We start from the raw sequence: 17,475 nt of genomic DNA, 5'->3' as shown, positions 1-17,475 counted from the left end.
AACAAATTATATGGATCGTGCTGCTCACTTTAAATGGAAAGGAGCTGCTAATTGCCATACCTGCCTCCTCTTGATCTTTCTTCCACAAACAATGCAGATATGTCTTACTGAGTCCACGTATAGATGCCAATGATATACGAGGTCTGTTAGAAAAGTATCAGACCTTTTTATTTTTTGCAAAAACCATATGGATTTGAATCACGTGTGATTGCATCAGCCAAGCTTGAACCTTCGTGCGCATGCGTGAGTTTTTTCACGCCTGTCGGTTGCGTCATTCGCCTGTGAGCAGGCTTTGTGTGAGCAGTGGTCCACCCCTCTCGTCGGATTTTTATTGCGAATAAATGTCTGAACAATTTGGAGCTTTGCCCCATCAATTTTTTCCAGAAACTGTGAGAGACCTCCAGGTGGACAACATTCGGAAAATTCAGATGGCTTTCAGGGACCATTTTATTGGGATTACACAGATTAAGGAGTGCTCCAGCTGGTTTAAAGACCGCCCACAGCGTCTGAGAGCGCGCTGCGCTCCGAGCGCCGATCGACAGGCTGACACCCAGCTGAAACAACCAGATCATTTCCAACGTGAAGGCTTTGTTGATCCGGGACGTCGTCTGACTTCCACAAAAAAGGCATAAGGCGTGGACAACAGCACTTTTTCGGCACATTCCACTGTTACAGGAGTTTTTTTCATGGAAAAAGAAGCGGACGGATGCGCCACCGTGCCGCTCATGGCGCAGGACAAAACCACCTCCGTGTTGGTCTCACAGGACGGCTTTGAGTTGGATTTCAGACAGCTGTTGGTGGCTTTTTAGTCGTGTGACTATCCGAGAAATTGTGCATGAGCTGGACATGCCCCAACATGTCCTGTGAGGCTTCATCATGGCGTTGCTTTGCGCCATGCGTGGAATTCCTCCGCTCCTCTTTCCATGACAAAAACTCCTGTAACAGTGGAATGTACCGTTCATTTCTAAACTGGACGCTGTGTTTTGTCCGGGACATCCTCTGACTAGCACAGAAATTGTGGAAGGCGTGGACATCAGCACTTTTTCGGCACATTGAGATGGCGGATACTTTTCTAATAGACCTCGTATGCTTGATCTCTGCTTTATTCTGTTACTGGGTCTCATTCTCTATGTATTATTATTTTTGTCCAAGATGTGGTTCATTCCCTTGGACAGTCTTTGGTGCTTTAACTTTGACATTTCTTCTGCTTCCCATCCATATTGTTGATGTCCTGTTTCTGGTGTTCTGGGTTCACATGTCCACTCACTTCCACGTTTGATTTTTTGCTCTTTTTAGAATGTTCCCACATTGCCAGATTGTCTGGATTTGTTCCTGCTTTCTCCCAGACATATTCCCAGTGTTCTACAGTGCTTTTCCATATGTGTTGTAGATCTTTACTGCCATTTCAAGCATCCTGAGTTTTTACTGAGCATCTTGCATTTTTTCATCAAATATGATCATTTTCTGTGCACTGACCTTCTGCTTTTATTTTGGATAAACGTCTGATGCTTCCCTAGAAAGGCTGCTGCCTGTTGAACTGATGACCTGTGAACCTGACCTTTATCTGTTCCCTGACCAAGCATGTTGCCTTTTGTACAAACTGTGCCTTGAACTCCTCTAGAATAATAAAACCTGCTTTTCCCTACCTTCTCTTGTGGTTCTCACTCTCTCACTGGGGTCCTCTCTCTTGCCATTACATATGTTAAACTACAAATAGTAGATAAAAAAAAAAAAAACTTTTGCACGGCAAGACCCCTTTAAACCATTTAAGGTAGCACACAATGTTTTTGTAAATATTCAGGTAGAAATGATTACATGCAGCATGTGACTTTTATTTACATAAATGAACAAGACATTGAACTGAATTAATCCCTTTTTTGTCTTGATAACAGTGAATGACTGGCACTTAAAACATTCCGTTTAATCTTATTGCCATTTAACTACAAAGGACCTAATTTCACCCCCTAAAGGATTTTTAAAAAGTGGGTTTGAAAAGAACTGTATTCTGAGTGAATTAAATGTCAGTGACACTTACATAAGAGTGACAAATAGTGATGAACATTTATTTGGCAGAACAGACTCCCCAAAATGTTTTTGTAGTGAAAATTTTTTGTAGTGAGGGAGTGCAAAAAAAAAAAAAAGTCCCTTAAGGGCCCCTTCACACATAGTGCGAAGTTTGGTCGACCTGCGCACAAAGCAGGAATTTTATGCAAAAAATGTGGAATCACCCCTGCTTCTAACGCCTCGTACACCCTATTGCTACAACTATTTGTGCACACCAGTGGCTGAAAGACAGAGTGTGTGCTGTGCGAACCCATCGCACCCTCTCACGGCAGGTGTCGGCCAAATTCCAGGTGACATGCACGAACATCTAACACGACTCGCATGGCACTTAGAAAATGTGTGGCCAGTCGCACTCTTCACATGACAACAGACTGCAGGCGACCGGTGCTGTGAAATTTGTCTAAGTGCCCCATGAGTGTAACTTTACAAACACACACTGACACGTGGGTGTGTGCGCTCCACTCACAGGAGGTGTGGCTTACGACAGAAACAGCTGTGAGAATCTGTGGTTGTGGACATTCCTGCTGGACAACACCTACTGTGTTTGGACAGACATGAACAAACAACTGTCCACTGTGAGGCACGTGTGTCTGATTGCTGTACTTACGTGGACATAAATAAAAACATATTGTAGTGGTGACAAGCATAGCGAGCGAGCGTGCACACGGAGCGGACACTGACAGGCTGCCAGGTTGAAATGGACCGTCAGATCAGAACACGCAGCGGGCGATCTGACCGTCATGTCACCCATGTGAGCTCTGTTCCACATGACGCGGTGTCTGTGCTGCAGTGTGCTGTCCACAAGACAGGTGTGTCGGGCAGGACACGCTCGTGGGGCAAACAGACACCCTGGACCAGTAGATGTGGACATGATCAGAGTGCACTGCTTCTCATTCATGTCATTTCATGACTGTATGTCTGTGACCATGGGTCATCTACAGAGGAACAGACTGATCATATTTGTATTGCTCGCTTGATAAATGTGGTGTTTTTATATGGTGTAGCTCAGTGGTAAAGTTGTTGACTGATAATCAGGGACTTTGGATGGCACGGGTTCGCGTCCAGTGGGTGGTATGTGTTTTTCTTTAGTTTTTTTATTCTACATAGCGGTGCAATGTGGTTCCACAGGTACTGGCTAGTTTTATTTTTTATTTATTCCACATACAGTCAGCGACACGATGTGATGCACTTCGCACTGTTTCTGCTCCAAAGACATGAGCTCTTGCACCGGGATCGTGCACGCCTGCCCGTTTTTTGCACTGTTTTGTGCTGTTTTGCCGTATTTGTCCAAACATTGCACTAGGGGCCTTAAGGAATTTTCAGAATATAATCTGACAGACCTTTGACTGGGTTTTTGACAACACATGAGGCGATAGATGCCTCTGCAAATCACAGTCACAATAACCCAACAGAAAAACCAGTGGACAGCTGGTAACAGCGCGGTGTGCACCTCACACCTCCTCCTCCTCCTCTTACCTCTGATGAAGTTCTGCTCAGCCAGGCTGTGGATGCTCGCCAGGTGTCCGCTGTGCTCCCTGCAGTCCTTCTCTGCATCCTCCCACGTGTGTCTGCGGCTGAAGTACCTGTAGCAGTGGCCGTGAAACTTCCTCCACGTGTGCTCGCAGCCCTCGGTGTCTGCAGGTGAGCAAGAGGGCGAAGATAATTGAAGAATTTGGCAATTTGTCAGAAAGAAAAGAAGTGTAGGTTTTTAAATCTTCAAACAACCCTGGCCGACAGATACAAAGGAAGAATGGTGGGCACAGGAAAGGTGTGAAAGGATTGAGACGAGGGATATCATTAGTGTTTTTTTGCAGCCCTACACAACAAATTCTTACTGTCTTGTCTGCACATGAGATCTACATGGTACCTTCTCTCCTTCATTTGTCTCTCTCTCTCTCTCTCTCTCTCTCTTTCTCCATCTTTACCTCCAACTGCTCCCGTTTGTTTGATTATTCTTGGACTTTTAATCCACAGCCGAGGCAGGCTGGCGGTAAGACAGCTTAGTCCACTGAAAGGGCGTTTTAATCTATTCAAATGACAACAATCCTTAGAAATTGCTTCCAGTGTGCAGCACTTGCTTGGTAATTAAGCCCATCACATTCCTGTCAGCACACTGGCTTTCCCTCCACCCTTACCTCCATCCTTTCATCTTTTTCATCTGTCCCCTCATCTCTCTGGGGGTTAGCTGTATAACTGCACATCTCATATCTCAAATATGTTCCAGTATGTGTGTGTTTTTGTATGAGTGTGTGTCGTGACATCATCTCTGCTGGATTTTCTGTGTGTGAAAGCTTGTGTGTGTTGTGTAGAGCTGATGCAGTTTAGCCTTCATCTGTCAGCCGAGCATCTCCAGTTTCCTCTCGTGCCCCCTCCCTCCGTGAATAGTAGGGATCAGGGAACAGGCCTCAGCTTTTCCTCCAACAAATCTGAAGCGACACTAGTAAATTGGGCGGTGCAAATTGGGCCGTATGGGGCCCTGCTTAGTATGCACATACCCGCGGTTTGGAGGGGAAAGGAGACGAGAGGGGAGAAGAGGCCATTATGAAAGCTCTTCTTCACTGCAAATAAACCTAATATCACTCGCACTGCACTGAGACTGTGAGAGCTTTTATGACATTAAACATATCGGGATGATGGTGGCTCAGGTGGTACAGGTTTACTATTAACCGGTAGATTGATCCCTGGAGACTCTGGAGTCTGTGATGAAGTGTTGTAAGGTAAAACACTAAACCCAAAATTACTCCCACTGTGCAGATGCATAGACAATATCAGCAATACAGTGTGAATGAAAGCAAAGCTGAAATGGACACATTTTTCCTGAGATGCATGACCCACTGTATTGCAAATACGTGTTTGTACAGTTTTGTTTTGGTGTCTAATATATTAAATGATTTCCCTTCTGCCTTTCCTCAAATTAAACTAGAATGGGCACTCAGACAGTGCAACACCCTTGAATCACACTTAATAGCATTCATGCAAATTCATTTTTTGTGATGCAGTGATATTACAACATAATTTCATGCCAAGTTTGTGAAACCATCACAAAATGACAAAAGTTGCAGTATGCACAAGTTCTCCAATCACAGCCACAGAAGCCTATCACTTCTTCAGAGCTGTCTTGGATGTCTTGGTGGCTTCCCTCTTTAGTCTCCTCCTTGCATGGTCACTCAGTTTTTGAGAACTGCCTCCTCCAGACAGACTTACCATAAAGTATCATACTGTTTGTACTTCTTAAAGACTGATGTCCAGGATATATTCAGTGACTTGAAAATGTTCATGTATCCACCCCATGACTTGTCTAAAGTAAACTGTCATAAAAGTGATGATTTACTGTAAATTCATCAAAGGGTGCCAATAATTGTGTCCAGTATACGTTTTATGTGATTTTTTTTTTGTTTCACTTTATGAAAGCATTTGGTTTGGTTCTCGTTGCCAAATAACTTTGGGCATTTTAAAAAAATATTTTGATTAAACAAAATTGTTTGTTTGCATTAATTTCTGACCATATATTAAAATGTGTGCATAAAATATAGGGGTACCAACAATTTTGTCCATGTCTCTCTCTAGAGCATATATACACCTCTCCAGGCTAGTCTCAACCTGCTCCCTACTCTCACTACAGATCACAATGTCATCTGCAAACATCATAGTCTATGGAGTGTACCGTCTGATTTTGTTTGTCAACCCATGCGTCACCATTGCAAAATAGGAAACTTCCACCTTGAATGCATTAACTGTGTGCCTCCCTGTTGTCACAGTGTCATTATGGATTGGCATGTTCTTTAATCAATCAGATTATGATTGTGCTGTGTTGGGTGTGTTCTTGCACACTCTGTGGCTTGCTAGCTGTCTTACAGCTATGTCAGCAAGTGTGGGCTAGCCAGTTAGCTAACTGATGCTACGCTAATACATAACATCATAGCTAATAGTAAATAAGCCCCTTTGGCTACTCCCTTGTTTGCACTCGGGGTCGCCACAGCAAATCCAAGGTGGATCTGTGTATTGAATTGGCACCAGATGTCCTTCCTGATGCAACTCCACATTACATGGAGAAATGTGGCAGCCACAAACTCATGGTTGATCTGGGTCTGCGGTAGTATCTCCCCTAACTGTCTTTGAACTGGGAACCTTCTGCACTGAAACCAAGTGGACTAGCCACTTGGTCATGGCTCCTGCCCCACATAACATAATAAGTTCAAGTTAATTTAAACTGTCATTCTTGGCATTTAAATGTAGGGTTTTGCGTCAAATTTATACTTAAACACACAGTCTAGGAAAAGAAACAGATTTTTTTGGCAGATTTTTTTTGAGAAACCAGCGTACTGTTTGAAGATGTCATGAAAGAAGGATGGACTTAGTTTTCAAGTGTAGATCAGCTTTGGTAAGTTTAATAGATGTTTATATGACTTTACTTGCCATTGATTATCGTTTGTCTCAGATTGTTGCTGCTGGTGTGAATGTCTGTGGTTTGGCTGTGGCAGTGTGTATGTGGCAGGTGCACATATACCCAGTGTGGCTGGAATCTGCTGAATTCTGATTGTATTTTTTGTGTTTATAGCCTTTTTGCTTGACTGGTGGTGGTATGAGGAGATGTGCGTGGCTGCTGACTTTTCAGTTGTTTCACTGGAGATGACATTTTGAGATATACTGTATGCAAGGTCTGTTTGTGATTTTACATCATGTGATGTCACATCTGGCGTAAAACTTGTGCCAAATACCAATGCGGCTCTGGCTGTATCCTCTGTGGTTATGCCGAACAAAAATGGATAGCAGCTGAGTGAACAACAACATCATGTGATGCCATGTTTAATTGCAAGAGGATGAATATTCTTCCTGACTGTGCCTTATACAATACACTAAATATAAAGATCTTGCAAACATGTAAAATACTGTCATTAATACATGTAAATAATGTCATTTATGAGAAAAAGATAGTAGGAAGAAAAGGCAAAAAAATATTTAAATCCAATATTTTTATGAGCGTATCCCACTTTTAACCATGTTTGATGGTCTAGTTCAACACTGGTTAAAATTCATCTTTCATCTACTGGCTTGTTTGACATGTATTATTTCATGATGCAAACATAAGCAGAAGTTTATTCCTACTGTTGCACTGAGTCACAAGCAAGTGGACAGATTTTAACACTTAGTAAGTGGGCAGCATGACCAAAAATGAGGTCATAACTGATTAAGTGATCATTTAAAGGAACACAGCAAAATAAGCAATAATAAATCTGTTTCAAAGTGTCTACATACAAGACACTCGTATGTAGTGTTCAGAATAACAGTAGTGCTATGTGACTAAAAAGATTAATCCAAGTTTTGAGTATATTTCTTATTGTTACATGAGAAACAAGGTACCAGTAGATTCAGTAGATTCTCACAAATCCAACAAGACCAAGCATTCATGATATGCCCACTCTTAAGGCTATGAAATTGGGCTATTATTAAAAAAAAAAAAGTAGAAAATGGAGTGTTCACAATAATAGTAGTGTGGCATTCAGTCAGTGAGTTCGTCAGTTTTGTGGAACAAACAGGTGTGAATCAGGTGTCCCCTATTTAAGGATGAAGCCAGCACCTGTTGAACATGCTTTTCTCTTTGAAAGCCTGAGGAAAATGGGATGTTTAAGACATTGTTCAGAAGAACAGCGTAGTTTGATTAAAAAGTTGATTGGAGAGGGGAAAACGTATACGCAGGGGCAAAAAATTATAGGCTCTTCATCTACAATGATCTCCAATGCTTAAAAATGGACAAAACAACCAGAGACGCATGGAAGAAAACAATAAACAACCATCAAAATGGATAGAAGAATAACCATAATTGCAAAGGCTCACTCACTGATCAGCTCCAAGTTGATCAAAGACAGTCTGGAGTTACCTGTAAGTGCTGTGAAAGTTAGAAGACGCCTGTGTGAAGCTAATTTATTTGCAAGAATCCCCCACAAAGTCCCTCTGTTAAAAGACATGTGCAGAAGAGGTTACAATTTGCCAAAGAACACATCAACTGGCCCCAAGCACACTAGTAAATGAGCAAACTCTTGGTTCCAAACCAACAAAATTAATGCCTCGCAGATGTGAAGAAATCATGAAAAACTGTGGTTATACAACTAGTTTAGTGATTCACAGGATTACTAAAAAGCAGTTTGAACATAATAGTTTTGAGTTTGTAGTGTCAACAGCAGATGCTACTATTATTGTGAGCACCCCCTTTTCTACTTTTTTTTTACTAATAGCCCAATTTCATAGCCTTAAGAGTGTGCATATCGTGAATGCTTGGTCTTGTTGGATTTGTGAGAAGCTACTGAATCTACTGGTACCTTGTTTCCCATGTAACAATAAGAAATATACTCAAAACCTGGATTAATCTTTTTAGTCACATAGCACTACTGTTATTCTGAACACTACTGTATGGGTCCACACCCTACAGCGTTAAAAACACTTAAAAGTGTGAACATTATAGGACCATAAATAAATATTAACTCTTTGTTCAGCTGAAACTTAATACTGCAAAATGTTCAAAGTTATCACATCATTCCTAATGAAGTAACGATAGTGAGCTGCAATACTTATCTTCACAGTGGATGTGGGGCTTTTAAAGGGCCACTTCTGAAGACATATTTTAGACATTTTTCCATGTAATAATGATAATAATAATAATAAAATATTTTAACAACTTAAGCATCATTTAAACAATATTGCCCTGGGTGATATAGTCTTAATAGTGCAATACTGCAGTAAGTGGAATTTATAATTCATATAAAAATATATTTCTTTATTTTGTAAAAATAAATACATCTCCAAAACGTTAAGGGCCCCTTCACACATAGTATGAATGTGGCTGAATTGTGCACAAAGCAGGAATCGTATGCAATGCGTGAAAAATTGGAGCTGTCTCCAATGCCTCATACAGCTGTCGCTACAACTATTTGCGCACACCAGTAGCTGACAGAGAGTGTGTCCTGTAAGAGCCCATTTGATCCCTCTCGTGGCAGCTGTCGGTCAAATTCCAGGTGACACACATAAATGTCCAACATGGCTTGCTTGACACTTAGAAAATGTGTGGCCATTTGGCGCTGTCAGCAGAAAATAGTGAACAGACAATCACTTTCGAGTTGGCTGTCAAATTTGTCTAAGTGCCCCCACAAGTGTGGTGTTGCAAAACAGCAACACACATGTGGCATGCCAGAGTATCGGCTCTCCCCGCAACACATGTGCAATGCGTGGGAATCGCGTGTGTTGCGCTCCCCGCATCCATAAAAATGTGGTGTGCCAAGGCGGAGAGCGGTGGGAGCGCACTTGCATGAACTGCTGATATAACACAGAAACAGAGTGACACGTTGGTGTGTGCGCTTGACTGACAGGAGTTGTGGCCGTCGACAGCAGCAGCTGTTGAGATCTCTGGTTTTGGATGTCCCAGCTGGGGAACATGTACCTTGTTTGCATGGACATGACCTAACAATTGTCCACTGTGACGCGCGTGTGTCTGCTTGCTGTCCACATATGGACATACATAAAAACATATATGGCTGTTGCGACGGGCTGCAGCGAGCGAGCACACGGTGCGTACATTGACAGGCTGCCCCAGGTGAAACGGACCGTCAGATCATAACACACAGCGGGTGATCTGAATGTCATGTCACAAATGTGAGCTCTGTTCCACATGACGCAGTGTCTGTCGTGCGGTGCACCGTCCACAGGACATGCGTGTTGGGTTGGACACGCGCGGGGCCAGCCTGACAAACCAGGCTGGCAGATGTGGACATGATAAGAATGCACTGCTCCATTCATGTCATTTCATGACTGTATGTCTGTGGAGGAACAGACTGTTCATACTTGTATTGTCCGCTCGATAAGAGGGATTCAATAAAATGCGGTGTTTTTTATGGTTTGTGGTTTTATTGTTTTTGAAATACGTTTTTCTCATTGTTGATTTTAGGCATTTTATGCATCTGTTATAGGACAGTGTTATAGGTAGCATCTGTTATAGGTAGCGCAGTGGTAAAGTTTCTGGCTAGCAATCAGAGCTTTTCTAAACTGCACGTTTGAATCCCAGGGGGTGGCATGTTTTTTTTTTTTCCACAGCAGCTGCACAATGTTGTTCCAAATGCTCCAGCTGGTTGCACTGTGTGCCCGTTGCGATGGTTTCGTGCACACGCAACTGTCACAGCGGGATCGTTCACACTTGCCTGACGATGTGTCCCCCCCGACATTGGCTCGATGTTTTTGTGGTTTGCCCATACGATTCAATTCAATATAGGTTGAAGAGGATTTACAAATCATTGTATTCTGTTTTATTTACATTTTACACAATGTCCCAACTTCATTGGAATTGGGGTTGTATTATTATTTTTCTGACATATTTTACAGCATAACTGAACCACAAAGAGGGCAGCACAGTGGCTTATGGTTAGCACTGTTACCACACAGCCAGAAGGTCCAGCGTTCACTTCTGACCTGATCCTTTCTGCATGGACTTTGTATATTTTCCCTGTGGATGTGTGGATTCCCTCCCACTTCCAAAGCCATGCAGGTTCAGCGAACCGGTGACTCTAAATTGGCTGTAGGTGTGAGTGAGAGTGTGAATGTGTATGTCTGTCTGCATGTGATGGCGCTATGATAGACTGCCTGTCCAAGATGTACTCTACCTATCACCCAATGACTGCTGGGATAGGCTCCATCGCCCATCGACTCTGAACTGGAATAAGTAAGTTCAGCAAATGGATGGATGAAACACAAGGTATCAATTTGCACAACTTGGTATCCAGCCCATATACCATGTTTGTGTGTTGCGCTTTCTGAATGCCCCTTCTTGTTCTCCTTGCTTCCAGGTGAGACAGCAAACCTTTCAAATATCGCTCATGTGGTCAACTGAGAGTCACAAGTTTGACTATACTCCTTGTTTTGAAGCTGTTGGAGAACAACAGCGTGCTTGAATGAAACCCACATAGAGATGCTGCTCTCTGACCTTCCTGCTGCGAAGCTGTAGTGCCAACCGCTGCACTGCCACTCAGCCCTGTGACTCAGAATATAAATCACTTATTTCATCTCATTTCTGGCCTTGGAGGACCAAAAGCAAGCCGTGGTGCTGATCTGTTCTCTGTCGACAAATAACTTTCACACACATGCGTACGCACCGATTGAGGGGAAATTGGGAAGTGTGAGAAAAGCTGTGCCAGTGTGAAGACAAGAAAACTGCATGTGCTGCAGCGAGTGCAGCAAGCGAAAACTAGAGACAAACAAAGGAAGGGAGAGATCAAAAATAAACAGCCATGTTTTCTCCCCCTCAGATCTTCAGCGTAGTCTCTGCTGATTTCTTCTACCGCTTGCTGACGGCGAGACTCACAGCCCGGCATCGCATCAACCTCTTCAAATATTTAGACTTTCTTTAAGTCATTTTCTTTCACCCATTTTCCTTCCGTCAGCCGAAGAGAAACAGGGGGTGCATTTTAGCGATTAATATTCTCAGAGATGTTGCAAATGGCACTTTGGAAATAAAAGGCCGAAAGCTTTCAGCTGACTGACTGGGTCGTTTATCTACATCACCAACTGATATTCCTACTCTGTGACATTTTAAAACCCCTGGATGATGAAACGTGTGTGTGTGGACGTGCTACCATACTGCTACCTCTCTGTGTGACTGCCTTTGAAGGCTGACAGCTCAGTGTGCCATTTCCAAGCGGGCCGATGACAGCAGCCCAGAGAGAGAGAGAGAGAGAGAGAGGGGTGCTAAGTCTGAGAGAAATACAGAAAGAGAACCGGGATAATCTGCCGATAGCCAGACGTGAGGGTGGTTGTGGAATTACTAATGATTATCATAGGTACTGTGTTGATTGATGTAATGTCTTAATAGCATGATTCTCACAATTAGGAGTAATGGATGTTAAAGTAAAACAGCTACAGAGTGCAACATGAATGACTGATGCCAGCCTGATTGCTCATTCTGCTTAATTAGCCAATGTGCTGATTGATGCTGATGGAGGAGGCTGAGGTAGACGTGAGGGCAGGCGGCGGTCTGACAGCGTGCACAGCCAGTATGGTCTCCATAAATAGACACTGCTGCATTGCACGCAAGAATTTGTCCATATCTGCATCCCGTCCACCGAAGAGCCCCTTGGTGTGTAAACGATGTAACATAAAGCTGATATCATGTGACAGTTAAAATCAAAAACTGGCAGTATGGTCAGTTTATAATCTGAGAAATCCTTCTTAGAGGAGTATAAATTACACAGTGACTGTAGGCATCCAGCCTGAAATTGTTTAAAGCTATTTAAACAATCGTTTCCTCACTGTTGCTACGCTGCTCTAAGCACATTTGTTCCCATCAGATCTCAAAAGTGAAGCAAAGTAATTCCTGATTAGTACTACTTGGGAAAACCAGGAGCTGGGAGCATAATTCTATAGAGCTGGAGTTGCATCACGAACGACACCTGCTGTAAAAGTGGTGCCAAAACCAACTGTGAAACTGGAACAGCTCTGCTGTGGTGACCAAGGGCAACCAAAAGAAATAAAGCAATTGGGCACCGTAGTCTTGACGGTGGGCGATGAAGGAGTTAAATGAAAGAGCAGATGATGCAAACATTGTACTTCCGGGGACAGCCCCATTATCATTATTCACATAAAATCTTGCTAAAACACATCTCCCATTTGCCTTGTCTTGCCTTCTCCATTGGGAACTGAAAAAAACTGCACTTTTGGCGACTGCTTTTTTTAAAATTTATACCACATAAGTGGCGCCATGTGCTGCACTTGGCACTGTTCCTGCTCGAAAGACGCCGGTGCGTGCACAAACTCTCCCACCGGGTTCGTGTTCGCCTGCCTGTCAGTGTGATGTTTCGTGCGTGATTTTGGGTGTGCTAATTTTGAACTGTTTTGCCATTTTTGTTCAAACGCCGTCCAAACTTCACACTATGTGTGAAGGGGCCATAAAAAATAGTGTTGAAGTTTGAATGCTGAAATCACCACAAACTGCAGAGATGGAAGATTGAAAATGACAACTTGTTAATGTTTTGAGTGCTTTCAGATTATTTTTCCTCAATTAGCATGTAAGATCATTGAAAACAATCACCAAGGATTAAAATGTCGTACCCCAGTTTTGCCGTGACTGACCAAAGTTCACGCTATTTTGCACATGCCATTGGTCATATAACATGCCACTGGCATGTGCAAAATGTGACTATCACCATGCAAAATTTAACATGAGCAACACATGGATGCAAAACGCAAACGATGTGACTGGAAGGATCATGATGGGGAGGAAAAAGCTTAAAGCTGGAATCTCGTGGGAGAACAGGACACAATATACCATGATCAAGATGTGTCAGACATCATCGCACAGCTCTGGAAGTATGTGGAGTGCAATAAAATCAGATTTGGATATGAGATGGTGACTTGGTTGGTTTTTGTTACACTAGAATTTGGAACTTTTGATGTTCAGGACCTACAGTAGGTTCCTCTGTTTAAAAAGACCCATAAAGCAGTTGTATATGGGGGTTTCATAGGTTTTGTTGTCAGGCTAATGATAATTACCGAAAGTACAGAATGCATCAAAACCTTAGCACAGCCCAAAGTGCTCTTTTGCATCTCTCCATCAAAAATGTTAATTTATGCACAACTGACTCAACTCCGTGTCTACCTCCTTCCCTTCCTCATATAACCTAACACCTGCTCTCTTTCTCTTCTTTGTCATTTCTTCATTCTGCTCCTCTCCTTCTTTCACTCCAGCTGGGGACGACAGTGACAGTTGCTTCAGGAACATTCTCTAATTAAACACCTTAAATTAGAATAAATTGCTCCCACATCTCTTTAGTTTGCATGCTCAGAGAGAGACTTGGCAAGTCTCGAACACAAAAACATATGGAGTGAGGAGTGAGGACTTACTGTTATTCCTCTGCCAGATTCAGACAAAACATTCAGGATTTTTATGTGCCTGCACATCACTGTGTTTCTCAAAGACTTCTGTGTCATTGTGTTTCTGCCCATATGTGCTCTTCACTCCAGAAGGCAAATGTAGGCGTGGTAACCTGAGAAATTCCAGCCCCATTACCTTGATGTTATTTGAATGCATGAATCTTCATTTGCATTAATGGCCTCTAAAGACCCCTAGGGTGCATGAAAATGAATTCCAACCTGTGTTTTCTGCTGAATGGCTTGTTTATCAGGACATCCAGGATCACATCACGGCTATCCCTGGAAATGCCCTGGCAAACAAAAGTTGGCAGATGCCTTGTTCTCAGCTTCAGTGGCAACACTGAAAGCTGCCGCTGACTGACAAAATCACCCAATCCGTAATGACTAATTGAAGGCTGTAGACAACAAAGATTCACAAATGATTAGTATAGCATGGTTTAACAAGACCACAGGCACAAGACAATTTTGGATTGGCATATTGAATTACCTCCTCCATGGAGGCTAATGCGATCACAGGTGTTTGGTTGGTTTGTTTGTCTATGTGGCTGCTAGCAGGATTATTGATAAGGTTTTCTGGTAATCTTCATGAAATGTGTTGGATTGCTCAAATATATTACAACCCCAGTTCCAATGAAGTTGGAATGTTGAGTAAAATGTAAATAAAAACAGAATACAATGATTTGCAAATCCTCTTCAACCTATATTCAATTGAATACACCACAAAGACAAGATATTTAATGTTCAAACTGATAAACTTTTTTGTTTTTGTGCAAATATTTGCTCATTTTGAAATGAACGCCTGCAACATGTTTCAAAAAAGCTGGGACAGTGGTATGTTTACCACTGTGTTACATCACCTTTCTTTTGAACAACACTCAATTAGTGTTTGGGAACTGAGGACACTAATTGTTGAAGCTTTGTAGGTGGAATTCTTTCCCATTCTTGCTTGATGTACAACTTCAGTTGTTCAACAGTCCGGGGTCTCCTTTGTCGTCTTTTTCCTCTTTTGTCTGGAGGACACGACGTCCATGATTTCCAAAAACAATTGAAATGTGGACTCATAAGATCACAGCACACGTTTCCACTTTGCTGTTGATGTATGTATGGCTTTCCCTTTGCATGGTAGAGTTTTAACTTGCAGTTGTAGATGTAGGGACGAACTGTGTTAACTGACAATGCTTTTCTGAAGTGTTCCTGAGCCCACGCGGTAAGATTCTTTACACAATGATGTCGGTTTTTAATGCAGTGCCACCTGAGGGATCAAAGGTTACAGGCATTCAATGTTGGTTTTCGGCTTTGCCGCTTACATGTAGAAAGTTCTTCAGATCCTCTTAATCTTCTGATTATATTATGGACTGTAGATGATGGAATCCCTAAATTCCTTGCAATTGAACGTTGAGAAACATTGTTCTTAAACTGTTGTATTATGTTTTCACACAGTTGTTCAAAGTGGTGATCATCGCTCCATCTTTGCTTGTGAACGGCTGAGCCTTTTGGGGATGCTCCTTTTATACCCAATCATGACACTCACCTATTTCCAAACAGGTGTTCTTTGAGCATTCATCAACTTTCTCAGTCTTTTGTTGCCCCGTCCCAACTTTTTTGAAATGTGTTGCAGGCATCCATTTCAAAATGAGCAAATATTTGCACAAAAACAATAAAGTTTATCAGTTTGAACATTAAATATCTTGTCTTTGTGGTGTATTCAGTTGAATATAGGTTGAAGACGATTTGCAGATCATTGTATTCTGTTTTTATTTACATTTTACACAACATCCCAACTTCATTGGAATTGGGGTTGTAACAAAAAGAATCAATTTTTTTGTGTTGGTTTTAATGCAGATTGTGTATAATTTTTTTTTTTAAACTTTCTCTTACACAGTGAGATAACTCTGTTGAATTGTTGCTGAGAATGGTCTGTGATGGAAAGCTGCACTCTTTTTCTACCCCCCCCCCCCCCCCCCCCAAACATACCGCAGCAATGACTGAGGGTGATGGACTGTTGTAGGCAGGTCATAGAAGGTGAGGAGAGGCACGAAGTGATATTGGCTTTGCTGACACACTAGTCAGGACTGATTGTCACATGCTAACCACATGCACGCACTCCTGGCTTACAACGTTGGTTAACTGCAATTAACACGCACTCCTCACTCACTGGACACACACGGATCGCGTGGTTGGCAGGGGCTGCTTCATGTGCAGGTATCCACTCATGGATACCTGCACCACACCTATGGGCTGACACTCCCTGCAACCCGTAGGTATCCACCACATGCGTGGTGAGTAGTAAGACTGCCTATGAAGTCTGTGCTCATTTACCTTCGAGGGAAATTTTCATGGTTTTTAATTTATACTTTTGCACCATTAGCACTGTTAGCAGGTACTGGCACTTTGGTGACATAGCTCCACTGTTACTCCGTGGTTACTGGGGCAATAATCTGGTCATAAATTCAATACTTGCAGTCATACCACTGTCATGAAAAACACAGTCCATTCTGCAAAAAATATCTGTTAATAAAACACCAGAACATAGGGGTAGCCTGTTTTGTTTGTTAGAACAGTACACTAATATTAGGCTACTGTTACCAGGTGTGAAGAGCTTGGTAATGTTAACTTCACAGTAACTTCATCACTACTGAGGCAGTAAGGTGATCATAATATTTTATACCTGCACCCAAGCCACAATCATGAAAACCACTGTCCAGTCTACAAAGAATATGCAATGCATCAATAAAACACCAGAACCCAGACTGGAAAGTTTATTGTGCATGGACAAGTTCTTCCTAATGCAGTTTTCCCCACAAAATTCACATCCAGACACATGTATGCTTCTAGGAAACTGAAAAATCCACATTCAAACATCCATATAAGAGCCCAGACAGTCTGGGCTCTTATTTTAATATTTTGTGCAGATTCACGGAAGTGAGTCTTGCATATACTACTTATTGCAATCTGCCCGGGCAATCATAAAGTCAATCAAAACATCTTTGTGAACTTAAACCTTCCAGTCTGGACCATAACCAAGGTTAGTGTGTTTTAAGTCAGAAAGATGTTGTTATAAGTGGTGTGTTGCCATTTGCCCAAATACTCCTTGTCAATGTTGCCTCACCATTAGCCCAACATTGTTCCAACCACTCATTGCCATTGTTGAGCCATGACTGGCCTGCTAAAATGTCATTAGCCCAACATTGGAAACTATTGTTGGTCCAAAGGAACATACACAATTGGTCCAACATATTGCTTGCTATCGGGGTTCACGCAATTACAGGTGCTACCATACTTATCTACTTCAGATTAAAAACTCTACTTTGAGAAGAGGGGAAATTCTTAAAGACAAAATCAGATGGTCCAGCTGCTTCAGAAAAGCTTCTCAATATTCACCAGCTACATAACTGAGAATCTTCCTTGTCACTCTTTTTGAGATAGTAATTTGCATGATTTGTGCATGTCATGTTTTGGCCCTAATCTGGCCCTGTGCCATGTTTTTTCCCTGTCCTCATCTTT

At 42.3% G+C, this 17,475-nt stretch overlaps 1 protein-coding gene across 1 annotated transcript in view; it reads right to left on the bottom strand.

Moving 5' to 3' along the window:
- ncanb (neurocan b) overlaps positions 1–17,475 on the bottom strand; it is a 377,055-nt gene that overhangs the window by 42,580 nt on the left and 317,000 nt on the right. The window contains exon 11 of the mRNA XM_034179195.1: positions 3,541–3,699. Within this exon, the coding sequence (XP_034035086.1) occupies positions 3,541–3,699 (159 nt within the window). The remainder of the gene's footprint in view (positions 1–3,540; positions 3,700–17,475) is intronic.

Source organism: Thalassophryne amazonica, chromosome 10, assembly GCF_902500255.1.
Source record: "Thalassophryne amazonica chromosome 10, fThaAma1.1, whole genome shotgun sequence".
NCBI classification, from domain to species: Eukaryota; Metazoa; Chordata; class Actinopteri; order Batrachoidiformes; family Batrachoididae; genus Thalassophryne; species Thalassophryne amazonica.
Note: the sequence above shows the minus strand (reverse complement) of the source record. Positions and strands in the feature narration are given on the sequence as shown.